Source organism: Phoxinus phoxinus (genome assembly GCF_949152265.1).
Source record: "Phoxinus phoxinus genome assembly, chromosome: 7".
Lineage (NCBI taxonomy): Eukaryota > Metazoa > Chordata > Actinopteri > Cypriniformes > Leuciscidae > Phoxinus > Phoxinus phoxinus.
This window is the reverse complement of record NC_136882.1, coordinates 12480275-12496902: the sequence shown is the minus strand read 5'-3', so window position 1 is coordinate 12496902 and position 16628 is coordinate 12480275. Positions and strand designations below refer to the sequence as shown.

Here is a 16628-nt window from a genome sequence, read left to right as displayed (position 1 = left end):
ATGTAAGTGTGACACAAACAGTCATTTGTTTGAATCATCATGGTATAAACCCTGCAAAAGTTTGGGGTCGGTAAAATATTTAAAGAAACTGTCACCCCACGTTTTGAGCATAGATGTGAAAATGCACTATCCAGACTTAAATATTCATGAATGCTTTTGAATAAAGACCTAATGTTGGTTGGTCTTTTTAAAGATACCCAGCAGATTATTGCAGAGGTGAAAGCACTTCGAAAATGTGTAAAAAAAAAAAAAAAAAAGTTATAGATGTTTAAGTTTACTGTAAAGAAAATGTATTGTACTTTTTAAAACATTTATATTTTACAAAATATGTCTTAGACATATAGCTTTGATTTCATAGCAATTTTAGAGTAACCAAGTTCTGTTCCAAATTTGAAGTTGATATCACAATGTAGTTTCTTATGTTGTTTACATAATACTGAAAATAATAGGGTTGCTCCAGCCGTTCGGAAGTTTTTATTTAATTTAATTTTTTCTTACATTGGAACGTAAAGTCCACACTAGAGGCTAGTTTCTAACTAACTGTACTTTATTCCGTTACACCACTTGTTCTTAAGGCAGAATGTATCCAGTAGTTTGTAAGCTCGCTGTAAAGTAATCCGTAGTCAAATATGACGTTTGCCCAATATGATCCAATAGCAGCTTTCAAATACGTGAGCAGAAGTTGTTGGAATATCGTGAGTTTCAGTTAATCCTTCATAAATACTTTTGCCTCGCATGACTAATAATTATACAAATACGTTTTATAATAAATACGATACGTTTTATATGTAAATAACATTCACAAACTGTATTTGAAACAATTTATTAGAATAAATAACTTTAAGAAATTATATTTATTGATTATCATTATGATTTTATTTGACATGCACGGACCGATGGAAAGATGCACACAGCGGCACACTGTTTAGGACGGGTCCATGTTGAAGAGCCGCTAACAAAGTAATTTATTCACATTGTTTTCTCTCTTAAAATCTTAAAAGCGAGTGTAAATGCCAGCATTATCATATATAGCTAAAGAATTTAAGTCTGTCAGGTAAAACAAGCTTTTTTCCATGGTAACGCAATATCCGTTTTCAAAATGTTTTTCACAGGATGAATTTTGAGTGTTTAAGTATTTAAATGATGCCTAATTTGTGATGATTTCTACAATATTTTTAAAAAGGCAATAAAAAAGCACCAAGCAATCCCGCTTACGATTGTTGTCAAAACAGTGTTAAGACTTTCCATGTTTGATATACTTTGACCAGTAACCAAATCGGCAGTGACCAGAGTACGGGCTTGCAAGTTCATAGTGTTTGAGATGCTGCTTGAACGGGACATTTCGAGACTCGCACCTGTAAGTAAATGTGGTTGTCAAGCCCAAAAACGACCAGTGTGTACGTAGCCTTGGTCCGTACTTCATTTAAGAACACCATAATGTTTGGACACAGCAATGTTATGCAAATTTAAAGTCACCTTTAGTACTTTGTTGCATATATTTTGCATGCAATGGCTGCTTGAAGTTTGTGGCTCAGATATCACCTAGTGCGAGTCAGAGCATCTTCTCTGGTGATTCTCTGTCAGGTTTGTGCGGCAGCCATTATAGCTCCTGCTTGTTTCTGAGGCAAGTGCCCTTAAAGTCCACCCAAAAAAGGAAAAATTTTTATCTTTTACTGTATTATTGTTGACATCAAACATGCACGTCCAGTCAAACTCTATAATATAACATTGCATATTCAGCATTAGCTTAAAATTAGAATGGAATTTAAGTGCAAATGTGGTAAAAAAAACAAAACCGTATTTATTGCAAATATTTGTGATCAGGGCTGCTAAATTTTCATGATGGACACACAACCCCCAGTACTCGTTTTTGAGACCTGTCAATGATCGAAATGATAAATTAACAAAAATGCCCATCCCTAGTTTAAACACAGCAATATTATGCAAATTAAAGTCACGTTTAGTACTTTGTTGCATATCCTTTGCATGCAATGGCTGCTTGAAGTCTGCGGCTCAGATATCGTCATATGCGAGTGAGAGTATCTTCTCCTGCTTGTTTTAGAGGCAAGCGTCCTAGCTTAAAGTTCACCCCAAAATGAAAATTCTTTAATCTTTTACAGTATATTTTATTGTTGACATCAAACCATGCACGTCCAGGCAAACTCTACAATATTGCCATTGCATATTCTCTTAAAATTAGAACGGAATTTAAGTGCAAATGTAGTAAACAAACCAAAACAAAAACATAATATATTTGTGATCAGGGCTGCTAACTGATATCTAGGTCAGTGTCTGAATGCAGCGGCCACTTCTGTCTTTGATGGTGTATTTCCTCTACACTGAGAGCACTGCTCTCTGGCACAAACCGCACACGTCTGTTGTGCTGCCAGCCCTGCGGAAGGCGGCGGCGTGTCCGTTTGCCCCGCGCCCGTGTCCCCTTCCCTTTAAACAAAGGGGAGGACTGGCAGAGCGAGCAGAGCCGTGTTCCCGCACAGTGATTTGTGCAAACGGGGGTCCCCTCGCTGAATGAAGCAGCGGTTATGTAACGCATAAAGAGGACAGGCTAGGCTTGAGGCTCTCAGGTTCTCTTCCGCCTGAATGGAGAAAAGGGGAATGGGAGAGGGATGCATGCCGTCCGATTGGGAGGGAGGAGAGATTCCTGTTGTCTCCACAGAGCCTCCAGTCCTACACATGCACTGCATTCCACTGCAGATTTTTCATAACTAAATTACATACAGGATATTTGTCTATGTGTGGTTTTGATTCAACATGGCTGCTTCGTTGTTTTGATTTGTTGTTTTTTGCATTTTAGCCACATTTTAATTGATGTATTTGTTTTTGAATGTTCAATAACAGTATTTGTTATTCAAAATATAATTTAGGCGGAGAACAGGAGAGGGGAATGAATGACACGAGGTGGACTTAAACTGGCATCACCTGCATGCGCACTAGGGGCTGAGCATTGTGCAATACTGTTGCTTTACGTCATCTTGACCGGTTTCTCTTTATATTTGGAACTTAATCCGTTACCTTTTAATGTGTGAAATTCTTGATTATTTAACAAGCATTACCAGATTTTTTTATTTTTTATTAAAAGTTTTATAAAGTGCCTTTATAAAAGTTTTATCGAGCTTGGGGCTCAAGGTTGCTGTACAGAAGGCCAATAATATAGACATAACAATATGCTCAAAAACATACAAATACACAGAAGGATGGATATACTGTGAGAATAGATTTGAATTGAGACTTGAAGGAACAAATAGTGATAATGTCCATAGTTTTGGTGCTATGACACTAAATGATCCGCCACCCATGGATGAGAGACAAAAGCGAGGAGGAACAATGAGGAGTTAAGAGTTTGATGAACAAAGTTTGTGGACAGGTGTGTAGCGATGCAATAGAACTAAGGCGGTCTCTAACGGCTATTTGAGTAATTGGTTGATTATTTTGACGATAAATCAAGTAATTAAATTTGTTTGTGGAAATAAAACTAGACCTAAGCAAACAATAGCCTTTAAAATGGCTTGCATGTATAACAAGGGCAAGGCGATAATATTTTGGTGAAATAAAGTATCAAAAGCAAGTAACCATATGGTTTTATAGAACAACAATTATGTATTATAACAAATGCCTGCAAGCCTGGTGGTTGTAACACTTTATAGCATGATCAAATCCTTGTTTAATATTGGCCAAACAACACTTAGCCTAAGTCAAATGTCCACTTAATCTCTAATATTTGCTGTAGTATGGTTTTTATACATTGTGCAGCCTTAGAAAAATAATGCTCTAATAATGCGGTTCATGGATTCTCGTCTGTGGAACGCGCCACTTCTGGCATTTTCCCGGTTACTCGACACCGGTTCATTTCAAGCTGATTTTATTTTTATTTTTTTAAATAGAGTACTCTAGTTTAATCGAGAAATGTATTCTATTGCACACACGCGTGCGCACACTCACTCTGACTCACTCACTAGTGCACAGACACACTCTCTCACTCACTAGCTCACTCTTGTCGTGGAGGACCGGAAAAAAAATCAAACATGCTAGTCTTTTTGTCGTGAGGCATTGACACACAATACGAGATGAAACGATCGAATTTTGCGTCCTGACGCCCGTTGTCGTTTATGAATCCCACCGACACCCTACGTCAAACGAATCGTGCCAAAATCGGGCTAAAATCGTGTAATCTGAACCAGGCATTAGTGTGATAAACAATAAGTAAAAAATAATGAATGTCTATGGCTGTAGTCAGTAATGCTCCCTTACTCTGCATTCAGTGAGTCACGTGTCTGTTTTTGCCAAGCGTATAGAGCAGCTCCAGCGCTGATGCAGGTGTGTGTGCTCACACAGGCCAGCACACGACTGCAGAGATGCTTCTGAGGTTTTTAAGCGTTGTGGAGGGAGGGCCTGGAATGCTTCCCACCTCACTGCCCGGACGACTCTGCGCCTCTCATCGCGGGCTCTTTTCCATAAGCAAACTGGATTCTGCCGGTTGGCACTGAGCGTATATATTCTTCTCAGAATTAGGGCAGAGCGGAGAGAGAGGAACACTCGTCACAGGCTGACATGACAGATGGAGAGAGGGAGCAGGCGGGGGAGTCCGCTCAGTGAATCTGGAAAAACAGGCAGTGCAGTTTAGTAAGAAAAAGAGCCAACAGAGCCATGGTAAATTATTGAGGCAATGCACAGTGTGGGCCCCAGTGTTGTGCGCATTTCCCTAAAGCATTTCCCTAGGTGTCTAACATGTAAATATTTGGGATTAGTGGTCGAAACTATGGGATTTTAATGGCTGATGCACCTACCAATATCTAAAGCAGATTGGCCCATACTAATGCCTGTGTATTCATGGCATTAAATATACTTTTAAGGTATGCTCACACTTGGCATGTTTGGTTTGATTAAAACGAACCCTGGTGCGTTTGCTCTGTTTGTGTGGTCCATTTAAATAAGTGTGAACGCTGCCATCCGAACCCTGGTGCGCACAAAAAAGCAGACCGAGACCGCTGAAAAGATGGGTCCTGGTCCGCTTCCAAACAAACTGGTGCTCTTTGCATGTCTTTGGTCCGCGTTGTTCACACATTTCATTCAAAGTTCAAACTAACCAAAAACGGGACATGATGCCCCTAAAAAGGACTGGTTTGGACCAAACGAACCGAACTACACCCTTAAACTCAATATAAAAATATTTTCACCACATTAAACAGAAAATGTTGATATTATTTTGAACTTTCTATTCATCAAACAATCCGGTAAAAAAAATCAGTTTTCACAAAAATATTTAGCAGCACTGTTTTCGACATTTAATATACTGGTGAAAAATGTATTCTATAGCCTATTATCAGAGTGATTTCTGATGGATCATGTGAAAACTAGAGTTATGGCTGCTGAAAATTCAGCTTGGCCAAAAAAATGAATAAATAGCAAAATATAATATCAGCAGATTTGATAGAATTATTAAAAACAAATTGCTTGGTGTTGGCTGTTTGGCATGTAGTTGCACATGAAACTGGAATGATTCATGTTTTAAAATAAATATGAGCTGAGGGCAGGCCTGTTATCTCTTTTGCTACTTCAGGGTAATTACTGTTCAGTCTGTGAACATGAACCCTTTTTCACCTGAGAACTGTGTACTTTTAGTCCCGAGCTGTTCACACACACTACCTACCCTATAGAGTTACAGTAGGAATGTTTTGTTCCCCAAGTGCAGTCCGGAGGAGATGCTTCTATATCACAGTGGGATGGATGGAGATCCTCCTCTGATTATCCCAGTGCTCATACTGACATTAAAATTAGATCAAGCATCAGCCTCAATGCGTTCTCTGCATGCCGAGAAATGTCTCATTTGGAAAAATCATTCACATAAGCCTTAACACTCCATTAAAAGATGGAGGGCTGCTGGGTTTTGATCACTGGTTTTGTTCGATAAAAAGTAGGTGTACAACTTTTTTTCATAATTCGTTTGTTGTATTTAGATTTGTTGTAAAGCACTTACTTTGTCTCAAAGCACTTATTCAATTCTAATTTATATTTCAATATTGAATACTAACTAGGGCTGAACCTTTTTAGTGTGAACATGTACTAGTTTTACAGGATTCTGCCATATTAATCACATCCTTTTGACAACGTAAAAAGTGCCATGTGGAGAACAGGCCAGCTTTAGCACACTTTTCATTTATGGTCTCAGTCAAGATGTAGCAATTATTTCGGACTGTGTCTGCAAACATACCGAAAAGCCCACAAATCGCATTAGGAGCTCGAGTGGAAGTAATACTCGTGCTTGACTGGCCGTGTGCTTCAAGAACATAGTGTACTATGTAAACAACCCCCCCTCTCAGATCCCCTTCAATTCGCCTATATCCCAGCTATTGTCTCGCTCGATCAGCCCCGACCAACTGGAGCTTAACCGCACCATCAATGGCTGTTTGTCTCCGGCAGTTTGAAGTGTTCACTTGAGAAAAGTGCATTTATAAAGCGGTGAAAGCTACAATATATTGCGTGCAATGGGGCTATAAGGTGCACACAATGCAAAATAACACGGGTGTGTAAGTTCCCAGAGTCTTGCGTCTCTACAGTGCCTCGTCTGTCACTTTATATAAAGGCTACAGTGCTTCCAGACAAAGGGAGAGGGCGGACCGGTGCAGATTTGGTGCGTATAACAGCGGCAAGGCAAGAAGGCTTCTACTATTCTAGCCGCGGGCCTTCATGCTTTTTGTAGTGGAAACTACTTCAATGACTCGTCCCAGGTCTTTTCCGTGGCTGTTTTGCTTTTGGGCTAATCCTGTTAATTCCAGGTTTCACTCCACATTACTTATACCTGTTTCTTCTGTCTGCACACTACTAGACTGTTACATAACCACAAATGTGTGAGGAAGTCGGTGATCATTCACACTTCCCTAAACACTGGAGGAACATGCTACTCTACGGAAAATAAAACCACTTTCCTCACGAGCCTGTGGGACTCTGTGCAAGATACAGCCAGCAGAAGCAAATGATTTTCCCTTTTTAAAAGGCACTTTGTACATGCCTATAATCTAAAAACTCTTCATTAAGAGTAAATTGTGAAGTTTTTTAATGCACAGTGCACATCTGTCTCCTCTTGGGGAAAAAGTCATCGTATTAAGTCATTCTGGACAGTAAATGTGCACCGTGCATTGAAGCTGTTCTCACATGCTTCTTTTCTTGCTCATGGAGTGAAACTTGCTGAGGTTGTCCAGTCTATTCTGTGTGCGCTGCACTGTCAGAGCTGGAGAATACAGGATGAAGCTCTGTTGTGCAACCTGCTGCTGTCAGCCCAATTGGCAAAATGGCACTTTCTCTCTCACGCAGCGCGGCCTTCGTTTGTTCATGTCGAAACCCCACAGTGTGATCTCACCAATCTTCCAGTTCACCATATATCATGTTCACGAGATGTTCCTCTCAACCAGTTCGCGGTTCAAGTCATTTGAAGTGTTCTTGCATTGTTTAAAAAAAAAAAAATATATATATATATATCATTTCTATTAATTTCCAACTTGTATAGTAGTATGCAGGGTAGACTTCTAATATGTGTTATGTTGGTGGACCGTTTCACATTTTGTACTATTGTGAATCGGTCTTCAACCTGACCCTAGTTTATGGTTTTTGCCCGTGGAGAATGGCATCTGCACTCCGGCTCTCAGAGAAGTTACAGACACCGAGGGTGGCCGGTTGCCTAGGGACAGTCCTGTCTGTCTAAATACACTGTTTGAAACGCGTTACCTTTCTATAAATTCTGTGGCGCTGAAGGCTCGCGAGTATCAGGGAGCTGCCGACTGCTGGGCTTCTGTAAGCATCGGTCCTCATCTGCACAGCTGTTTAAACAGTGTCCATGTCAGCTCCTCTCTCTGCGAAGCTCTCCAGGCTCCTATTCAAATCATGGAAGACTATTTTACATGTAAATATTGAGGCTGCCCAGTTCTCAGGCTTGGACTGCCATAATTATGAAGCGATAAATGGTCACTCGTGTCACTTGCAGTGCAAGCTTAATTGCATATACATCTTTCACACATACAGTCGTTTATTTAGATTGGCTGTTCATAGTTATTATTAATAATAATAAAATGTTAAACATTTCATTTTTACATTTTAATTGTTGAAGCACCATCATGTCCACTAGAGATGGTAACTGGAAAATTATGCAAAAATGTGAAACTGTGAAGCCCGTATGGAATCATGTGCATTATAAGGCATTATCATAATGCATTATCATAATGCAAGCTGCGCTGTGGACTTAAAATGAACTACGGTATTTAAAACACGCCTATGTTGAGGTCATATAGAGTGCTCTCATAGTGCACTACTGCATCAGGAACTGAGACAAGTGTGCCTTTCCTAGTCTTTTTATATACCATTCAAATTCCTTTTGCTCTTTGGCACATAAGTGCTGTATATGAAATTAATACATTACATGATTTGAAATGTTAAAATGTACAATGATTGTTAATATCTCAGATTGTGATCCGCTTATGTAATGATAGATAAGTGATTTAAAACTATAATACCGGACAGAAGATCACTTCCTTCTGAGTTAAGATTCTGAAGTATTATGAAGGCTTGATTGTAATCCACTGAGCTTCAGTCAGTCAAGTTGAAGTTCTGCAGCCGTCTGTAGCTCACAGAAAGACCCGCAAGTACAGCAGCTTCACAATGCCATTCAAAGCTGTCACTGGGTGTTATTTGAACAGGTAAAACCCCTCCCAATGTTGGGTTCCATGTTGTTTTTACTGCCAGCCGCCTAAGCTAAGAGACGTGTGTGCATGTTTCACCAGCCGCACACGCTGTAAGCCTGCATCGGGCTACGAGACTGATGGGAAGTGACAAGATAAGTCCCGGCTCAAGTGCAGGGGCCCGTCTCCTCTCTCCACAGGGGAGAAATGCACGCTTCTGTGCCGGGGAAATAAAGGGGAGAAGAAAAATATTGGGACAGGATAGGTTTGGAGAGCCGTTGAGGGTTGTGAGGAAGGCAGCCTCCCCGAGAGCACGGGTGCGTGCGAGAAGCCATCATTGGGAATATTTTAATCTCTGTTGCTGGTTTATGTAACGGTCACGTGACAATGTCAGTGACGTGACATCACAGCTTGCCCTACTCTTGTTTTCACTCAATCGTTCACGAATCTTTCTATATGCACAAAGGCAGTATAGGAAGACAAGCGGAGACCGGACCACAGAGCTATATCCAGGTCTTGTGGTGGTGGTGGTTCAGCTTTTACGACTGCTGGAGAAGATAAAGGGAGGGAAACAGTGGCCATGCCTCTTTGTGGATGTGCACGTGTGTGTGTTTTTGAGTCGTGTGAGGAATAGAGGAGCAAGTTCTGCGTTTTGAAGGGCCGCTGATCGACATCAATGAGAGAAACGGTCCTCCCAGATCACGGCCGAGACGAAATGGCCATGAAGCTTTTGTTCTGGGAATTAGAGCAGCATTTGAAAAGGTAAAGTGTGTTTTACACTACCATATGTATTAAATGTGAGACAAGGCAGTTTACACAGCATTTTCTATTCACATGCTTTCCAATTCCTCCTTGGAAGATATTTTAAACCAAGATGCAAATGCATTTGACATTATGAATGAAAAGTGTGGAGATGGATTTGTTGGAGAGTCTCAGGAGGTCTTTGTTCCTCTGAGCATCACATGTGTGTCAGATTAATCTGGTCATTTTAATGAGGAAATCATGTTCAATCTGGTGATTTATGTGCAAAGAATATAAATCGAGAGAGTCAAAGTATATTGGTTTTAGTGCAAAATAATATTTGGTGCATTGAAATGCTTTTAAATGGCAATGCATGCCAAACGTCTCCAATATTTAGTTATTTCCTGCCAGGTGTCATTTGATCTGTTGAAATTAATTTACATTTACACACATGGCTATTATCCAAAGAAACTTGCATTGCATTCAACATTGTTTTTTGTTAATGCATTCCCTGGGTTTTGAACCCATGATGTTTCTAGAGCAATGATCTTCCGTTCGAGCTGCAATCAAACTTTAAGTGGAAAGGGTAGATGGATGATTTGTTCTGTTGACATCTTTATCAATGACAATATGTTCATTATGTTGAGTACACACTGTCCAGAGAACCTTCTACTGGTCCAATCAGGTGTTCATATAAATTGTGTATTCGCTTCAGGTACTTAGCTGGAGTAATAGTGTGTGTGTGTGTGCCATGACCTGTTTTTTAATTGTGACGTTTCAATGGTGAGATGGCGAGCTGTGATCGCCACACAAAGATGTCAATAATTAAGTAGGTGTCGTGTAGTTGAGCGCTGAATGGTGGTAGTGTCAGGTCATGGACAGCAGAGGTATATTTGGACTTCATAATTGCTTAAATCCACTTCCAGTCAAAGAGCCTGGAACAGCTAACAGCGTCCTGAGCAGCTTAGTTCGGGGCTTCATTTGGTGTGCACTTAATTAGGATAAGTGATCTATTTTTACTGGATGCAAGCGTACACTTGGTTTAAACATTACAGCAGTGCTAAATCCCACTGATGTTTACAAAGGTTTTTCATTAGTGGGCAGGACTTGTGCAACGTTTCAGAGGAACTGAGGATATCTGTTGTCATTTGGCGGGAAATGATCCTGCGAGCGCAATGAAGCATTCCTGTGAGCTTACCGGTTGGCTGTCACACCACCTTTATTATAGTTAATTATGTGGACGATAGAATACACCTTTACAGCAGACATGAACCAACCGAACCACAATCATGACTCAGGGTGACGGCGTGTTGAAACGGCAAAGCTGATGTAACTGTGGATTGTGAAATATCCACATCTTATATGCAAACTAAGGAATATTATTATTACACACCTTTGTTGTCAGATATTTTTGTATCATGACTGTTAACTATATATATATAGTTGACTGTTGTCCCCTACGATTTCCTACATATCTAGTTTCATCTCTCTTGTATCAGTCTTTGCTTAGCCTACATGTCCATTTGTTTATATTTTTAATCTGAATATATATATATATATATATCAAAAAAATTTAAAGTTTAAACTTTATGGTTATTGTTGGAGACTTTCACATTTTTCCACCTAGTCTCCATTATGCCTGTAAATACAACTTAGTCATGATATAACGGAAGTAGCGACAGATATGTTCTGCTATATTGTGGCACACATCCAAGAGAAATGGATTATCGGAAAACACAAAAATGTAGGGTGGGACTTGGATCTGTCCATCAGTTCTGCCTCCATTCCACGGCACTGGAAAAATGACATTTTGATTAAGAATTGCAGGTCAAAACATGCATGAATTGTTCACAATAAGATTAATAATGTGCATTTAGAAAATAGATTTTTAATTTCATGCTTTGAAAGCTGTATAATGTAGCTAAAGTGGTACACAGTTGGAACATCATGCTTGTTGGCGTTTAAAAAGGTAAAAAAAAAAAAAAGTACTTTTGAGATGTACCATAGTTTCATCACCATAGTGTGAGATGTATAACTGTCCTGTTGAATTGGTGCGTTTGGGTTTAGTTTGCTCATCTGTCTCTTCTGCTACGGAGTTGGCATCACACGTGCAGGCGCAGATAATATGAAGCACGCTGATGTGTAGTTAAACACGTTAATTAAAGCTCACATGAGATTAGTTAGCTGCGCGTCTAAAGCGTAGGAGACCGAGTTTTATCTAAACATGCTGTAGATGCTTTCTGCATTAAGACCTCAGCTTTCAGCCGTACCATACCAGATAGATGAACACAGGAAAAACAGGTACAAATAGTTTGTATATTTAGAAATGTTTTGCAACATGTGGTGCAGTATCTGTTAAATTGATAGTTCTCAAAGTTCAGTCGTTAATTTCTGACATGTCACAGTTTTAAGACACATTCAGGGCTTTTCAGTGAGGTGTCACCATGACAATAACTTTCACTTTTGTCTTTAAATATGACTGACATTAATTTAGTGATCAAATTTAGCACTCTTATGGAAATATCATATTTTGTAATTAACACTGAAATCTGACTACTGTAATTTTCAAGATGTTTGTCATAAATCCAACATCTCAGGGGAATGTTATGGGTTTTCTAATCAAAATTTGACTTGGAACAGGGCAAATAATTTATACATGTCCACTGTAGGGGTGGACACACCAGGACTTGAAGCATGTTTATTAGACATTTTGGGACATAAGTGAATAGGAAAATAAATTATATATCAATATTCCTATGAAATATTAGATGTAATAAAAAAGAAGTGTAGTAATTGGCAACATTTTTATAATATGTTGACATAAGAACATTAATATGTTACAAATCAGAAAGTGTATAGATGCATTGTATTGAAGGGGACTTCCCCATTTACCCACAAAAGTAAAATAGTATATTAATTAATTCCGTTATATCTTTCATAACATAGTTGAGAATAATTTTTTTTTAAACAGTTTGTATAAATTGAAAAAGTCCTGGTGACCACTACAATGGATATAGTATAACATGTGAATGAAATATCTTTAAAAAAAAAAAAACAACAACAAAAAAAAACATTTGTTTCTAATGCTCTAAAATATGTAATTACATGGCGGGGGCAAATACTAAATTCCAAAACTTTTTTTCTGGTTCTCAGGAAGATATGACGTTTTATCGATACAATGTTTCACTTTTCTTCTTGGGAGTCCCTGGGACGGGTGAAGGTCCTGATGGGGCTCCAGTGGTCTTTGTAAAGGTGGAAACCCCTGCTTTAGGGATTCACTCCACTGCAGTTCCGCTGGTTGCCGATAAGTGGCGGCATGTAAACGCGCTGCTCAAAGCATAGGCAATTGCCCTTCAAATATTGTTTTGCCCGTGTATTCAATTAAACTAAACAAACTGGAAAATATTAGAAATCAGTATATATATATAAAAAAAAATCACCCCCAAAATGACCGTGCAAATGTCATAACATGGATAAACGTTATTTCTGCCTGCGTTCTGTGGTCACATAGATGCTGAGTAATATAAATGTGCTGGTAAGAGCTGTTGGTGCCTTGAGACTTCTGATGGAAATAACATCAACTCGCTCCAACCGGATTGTTTGAATAAATTATCCAGAGCGAGTCGGAAGAGCGTCAAATAGGGACGTCGCTGCATAGATTAGTCAAATCCCCCCGCTCTCCGCCAATGGCGTGCTCCGCTGTGCTGGTGTAAAATATATTATGCAAATGAGCCAGGCTGCAGATATTCACCAGCGCAGAGATGAGCTGACCTTGGAGTTTCTTTGTGCTGCGGCACTGGATGTACGGTCTCTTGATAAAGCGAGTTTTTCTGCTGGGGAGTCACGGCATAATATCCCTGAAAACGCACACAAAGGATGTAATGCTCGAAAGGCGGTAGGAAGGACACGCGCTCGCTTCCCTGCCCGGTTTCATATGGACGCAATAGCATGAATTCTCCATGCTATTCCGTGGCGATGGATCTTGGTGTTTGTCAGCTTAGAAATTTCTCCATATCTTTTCTCTCGTCGTTGTTGGGGACTGAGACTTCGTCCGTCAAGCTCGACAATAGGTAAAATGTCAGACTTGATATTATGCTCGTAATAAAGGCTGAAGCTTGTCATGTTTTGTGCAAAATTAGAGTGGCGAAATTTAAAATATACGCGGTGCTGTTTTGTCTCATTTAACTTGACTTGTATCACGGCTGAGCGTTGTGTTGGCTGGTTTTGCTTTGGTCGGTAAAACCCTAAGCTGTAACGTTAAGCAGCTTGCCTGCTGTCTCGGTTCTCTCGCACTCAGTGCCTGAGAGATGGTGCTGAAGGCAGCTTTGAGTTTATAAGTGTATCTTTCTGAATATGCGACTGAATACAGCAGCGCTTGACGTGTTCTAGAGGTTTCTACAGAAAACATTGTAGTATGTGTAATATTACATGGTCTTGAAGCGATGATTTTCGACATTTTATGCGTTTAGGGTGATGTTGTTTTACTGTTGCCATAGTTTCTCGTGTAATTAAGCAGTGGAGTAACGTTTCTCTTTCTTTTTCCCCACAGCTCATCGGGTGCCAGTGTTGTGGCCATAGACAACAAAATTGAACAAGCGATGGTAAGTCATCTTGCTTTTCTCATCATGAATAGTGCATATTTAAACTGCTATTTTGTTTACATGCTTTATTCAGTCTATCGAGTGCATCATTGCCTGGGGAATGAATTATGTAATCATTATCAAATGATTGTTGTTCTGTCATTGTGACAGCGTCGATTTAGTGACGTTTTATTGTTTTGAACATGGTAAGCTTTCGCTCTAGACTAGTCCAGGTTTACTTTGTAGTGAAAAGCTGATAAGAAAACGAGTGAAGTGTTTGTTTGCTGACTTGCCTGGGGTTTTGCCTGCGTGCTCACGCGATCTGTGCGCCTTGTTACTGTTGCTAGGCAAACCCCAAAGCTTTTACACCTAGTTAAAAATATCTCTGCTTCTGATTGGCCTGACGCGGTGTGGGACGGCCATTTTGTCGGTTTGGTGACGCCGAGCAGCGGCATAAAGGGAGGGAGGAAGTGGGTAGTGGGAACTGTGGGTATCGAGTAGAAGCAGGTTAAAGGGATAGTTCACCCGAAAAAGAAAATTCTGTCATTTACTCACCCTCATGTTGTTACACACATGTATGAGTTTCTTTCTTCGGTTGAACATGAAAGAAGATATTTTGAAGAATGATGGTAAACCAGACAGTTGACGGTAGCCATTGACTTCCATAGTAGGGAAAAAAAAAAAACTATAGAAGTCAATGGCTACCATCAACTGTCATCAATCTTCAAAATATCTTCTTTTGTATTCAACCGAATAAAGAAAACTCAAACTGGTTTGGTGCAACATAAGGGCAAGTAAATTATTTTCAAGGCTTTAATCCAAACCTACCTAACCGTGAACAATGCACCTCAGAGGAGATTTGTGTTTCCACACAACAATATGATACATGTAAAAATATGAAGATGCTTTTGAACACGTGAATGAACACAAATGTTTTGGTTTGAATAAACAAAAAGAAAGATATGTAAATAACGCTTTGCTGTCCACTTTCAGGATCTTGTGAAGAGTCACTTGATGTATGCTGTCCGTGAGGAGGTGGAGGTGTTGAAAGAACAGATTAAAGAACTGATTGAGAGAAATTCTCAACTGGAGCAAGAAAACAACCTGCTGAAGAACCTGGCCAGCCCGGAGCAGCTCGCCCAGTTCCAGGCGCAAGTTCAGACCGGCTCGCCCCCGTCCTCCTCCACGCAAGCAGCGCAGCAGCCGCCCGCCCCGTCGGCCCAACTGGCAGCACAAAACTCGGGACCTTCGGCGTAGCACAGGATGAAAAGTCCTGTTGAAGGCGACAGAGTGGCTCGAACCGTAAAGGAAACGGACTGAAGCTTATGAACAAACATGCATCACTCACATGTTAAGACTGATGAAATTTGCACACCTTTCAAAACTTGACAAATGTCGTACTGAGGTGATTTATACACCGGTGACAATCCAGTTGGCTGAGGTTGGGACGTTGCCAAAATCCACAGAATGTGATTGTCAGGTGGAAGAAAATAATCGGAGAGGACACGATATAAAGAATCACTGTGCCTGTGTCTAAAGTCATGTTGGTTTTCAGTCATGTCTCCCTTACCTTTGTAGTGTAAATGCTGACGGCGGTCTTCTTAGACTGCGAGCTTCTAGCAAAGCAAGCACTTTTCTGGTGACGAATGTGATGAAACTTTGAAGATCTGCCAATCTGTGCCCCAGCTGGCATGGGGAAGGCAGACGCATCGATGACGCTCATAGTTGCATTGGGGTAATCATGATGCGCTTTTGAATGAAGAAAACGAGGAGGCATGATGCTTAAAATCTGCATTCGTTCTCCGCGCTGTGAGAATGACGAATGAGACGCAAGCTGAATTTCGAGGTGGACAGGCTGTATATTATTGTATGATTAGTGTAAGTATTTTGTAAAATAGCGATATCATGTGAAGCGGTTAAAGAGACACTATATAGGTTGTACATATTTAAAGGGTAGCGAGGTAGTTGGAGGAGACATCCTTTTTTTTTTTTTTATGCTATCAAGCAGGATCAAGTCTTACGATATTTATCTGACAAATGGAAAAAAACGACTCATCTAACACCCGCTGTACACTACTTTGTTCACTTGAGATGATTTTGAAGTATTACAACCATGTGATTTCTGTTTTCAGTTTGGACAGTGAAGTATTCTGGGTCAATCTATTAACTCACAGTTACTCTTGACTATCATATAGCTGACATGGATTTGCATTGTGTACAACTTGTATGCTTATGTTCTGTGCATGTTCTCAAACCAGGAGATAAGTTGTAAAATACTGTAATTGCACTTGCCAGTTGCACTTCACAACTCTCAATAAAGTCATGTTTGTGAGAAAAATCATTGAGACGCTTTAGCTTGTGTGGCATGCCAGGTGCATTCATTCAACCGCACTTCTGAATAAACTAGAAACGCTTGCCAGGGTTTATCATAGTGCGGGGACGCGGTGAGTTCTTCTGTTTTTCAGTTCAGATGTTAGTTGGCCGAGCAGCGGCAGTCAAGTTCAAATCATTGTTTCCTGAAGACGTTATGAAACGGAAGTATAGACCGATAGAGTGTAACAGATTATTGTAAAATAAAGTGTCAATCTAATGTCGTTTTCACTGGAAGATTGAGTTATATTTC

At 40.0% G+C, this 16628-nt stretch overlaps 1 protein-coding gene across 3 annotated transcripts in view; it reads left to right on the top strand.

The window, feature by feature from the left end:
* The window catches only part of tsc22d1 (TSC22 domain family, member 1), a 43471-nt gene extending 27128 nt beyond the window's left edge, over positions 1-16343 (top strand). Inside the window, exons 1-3 of one of the 3 annotated variants that reach the window (XM_079617764.1) lie at positions 8883-9446; positions 13975-14026; positions 14999-16343. In XM_079617764.1, coding sequence (XP_079473890.1) covers positions 9361-9446; positions 13975-14026; positions 14999-15262 — 402 coding nt within the window. In that variant the 5' untranslated portion in view covers positions 8883-9360 and the 3' untranslated portion in view covers positions 15263-16343. Of the gene's footprint in view, positions 1-8882; positions 9447-13164; positions 13496-13974; positions 14027-14998 lie in introns of those variants that run through there. The other 2 variants (XM_079617763.1, XM_079617762.1) reach the window with 2 other exon arrangements.
* The last annotated feature ends 285 nt before the right edge of the window (positions 16344-16628 follow it).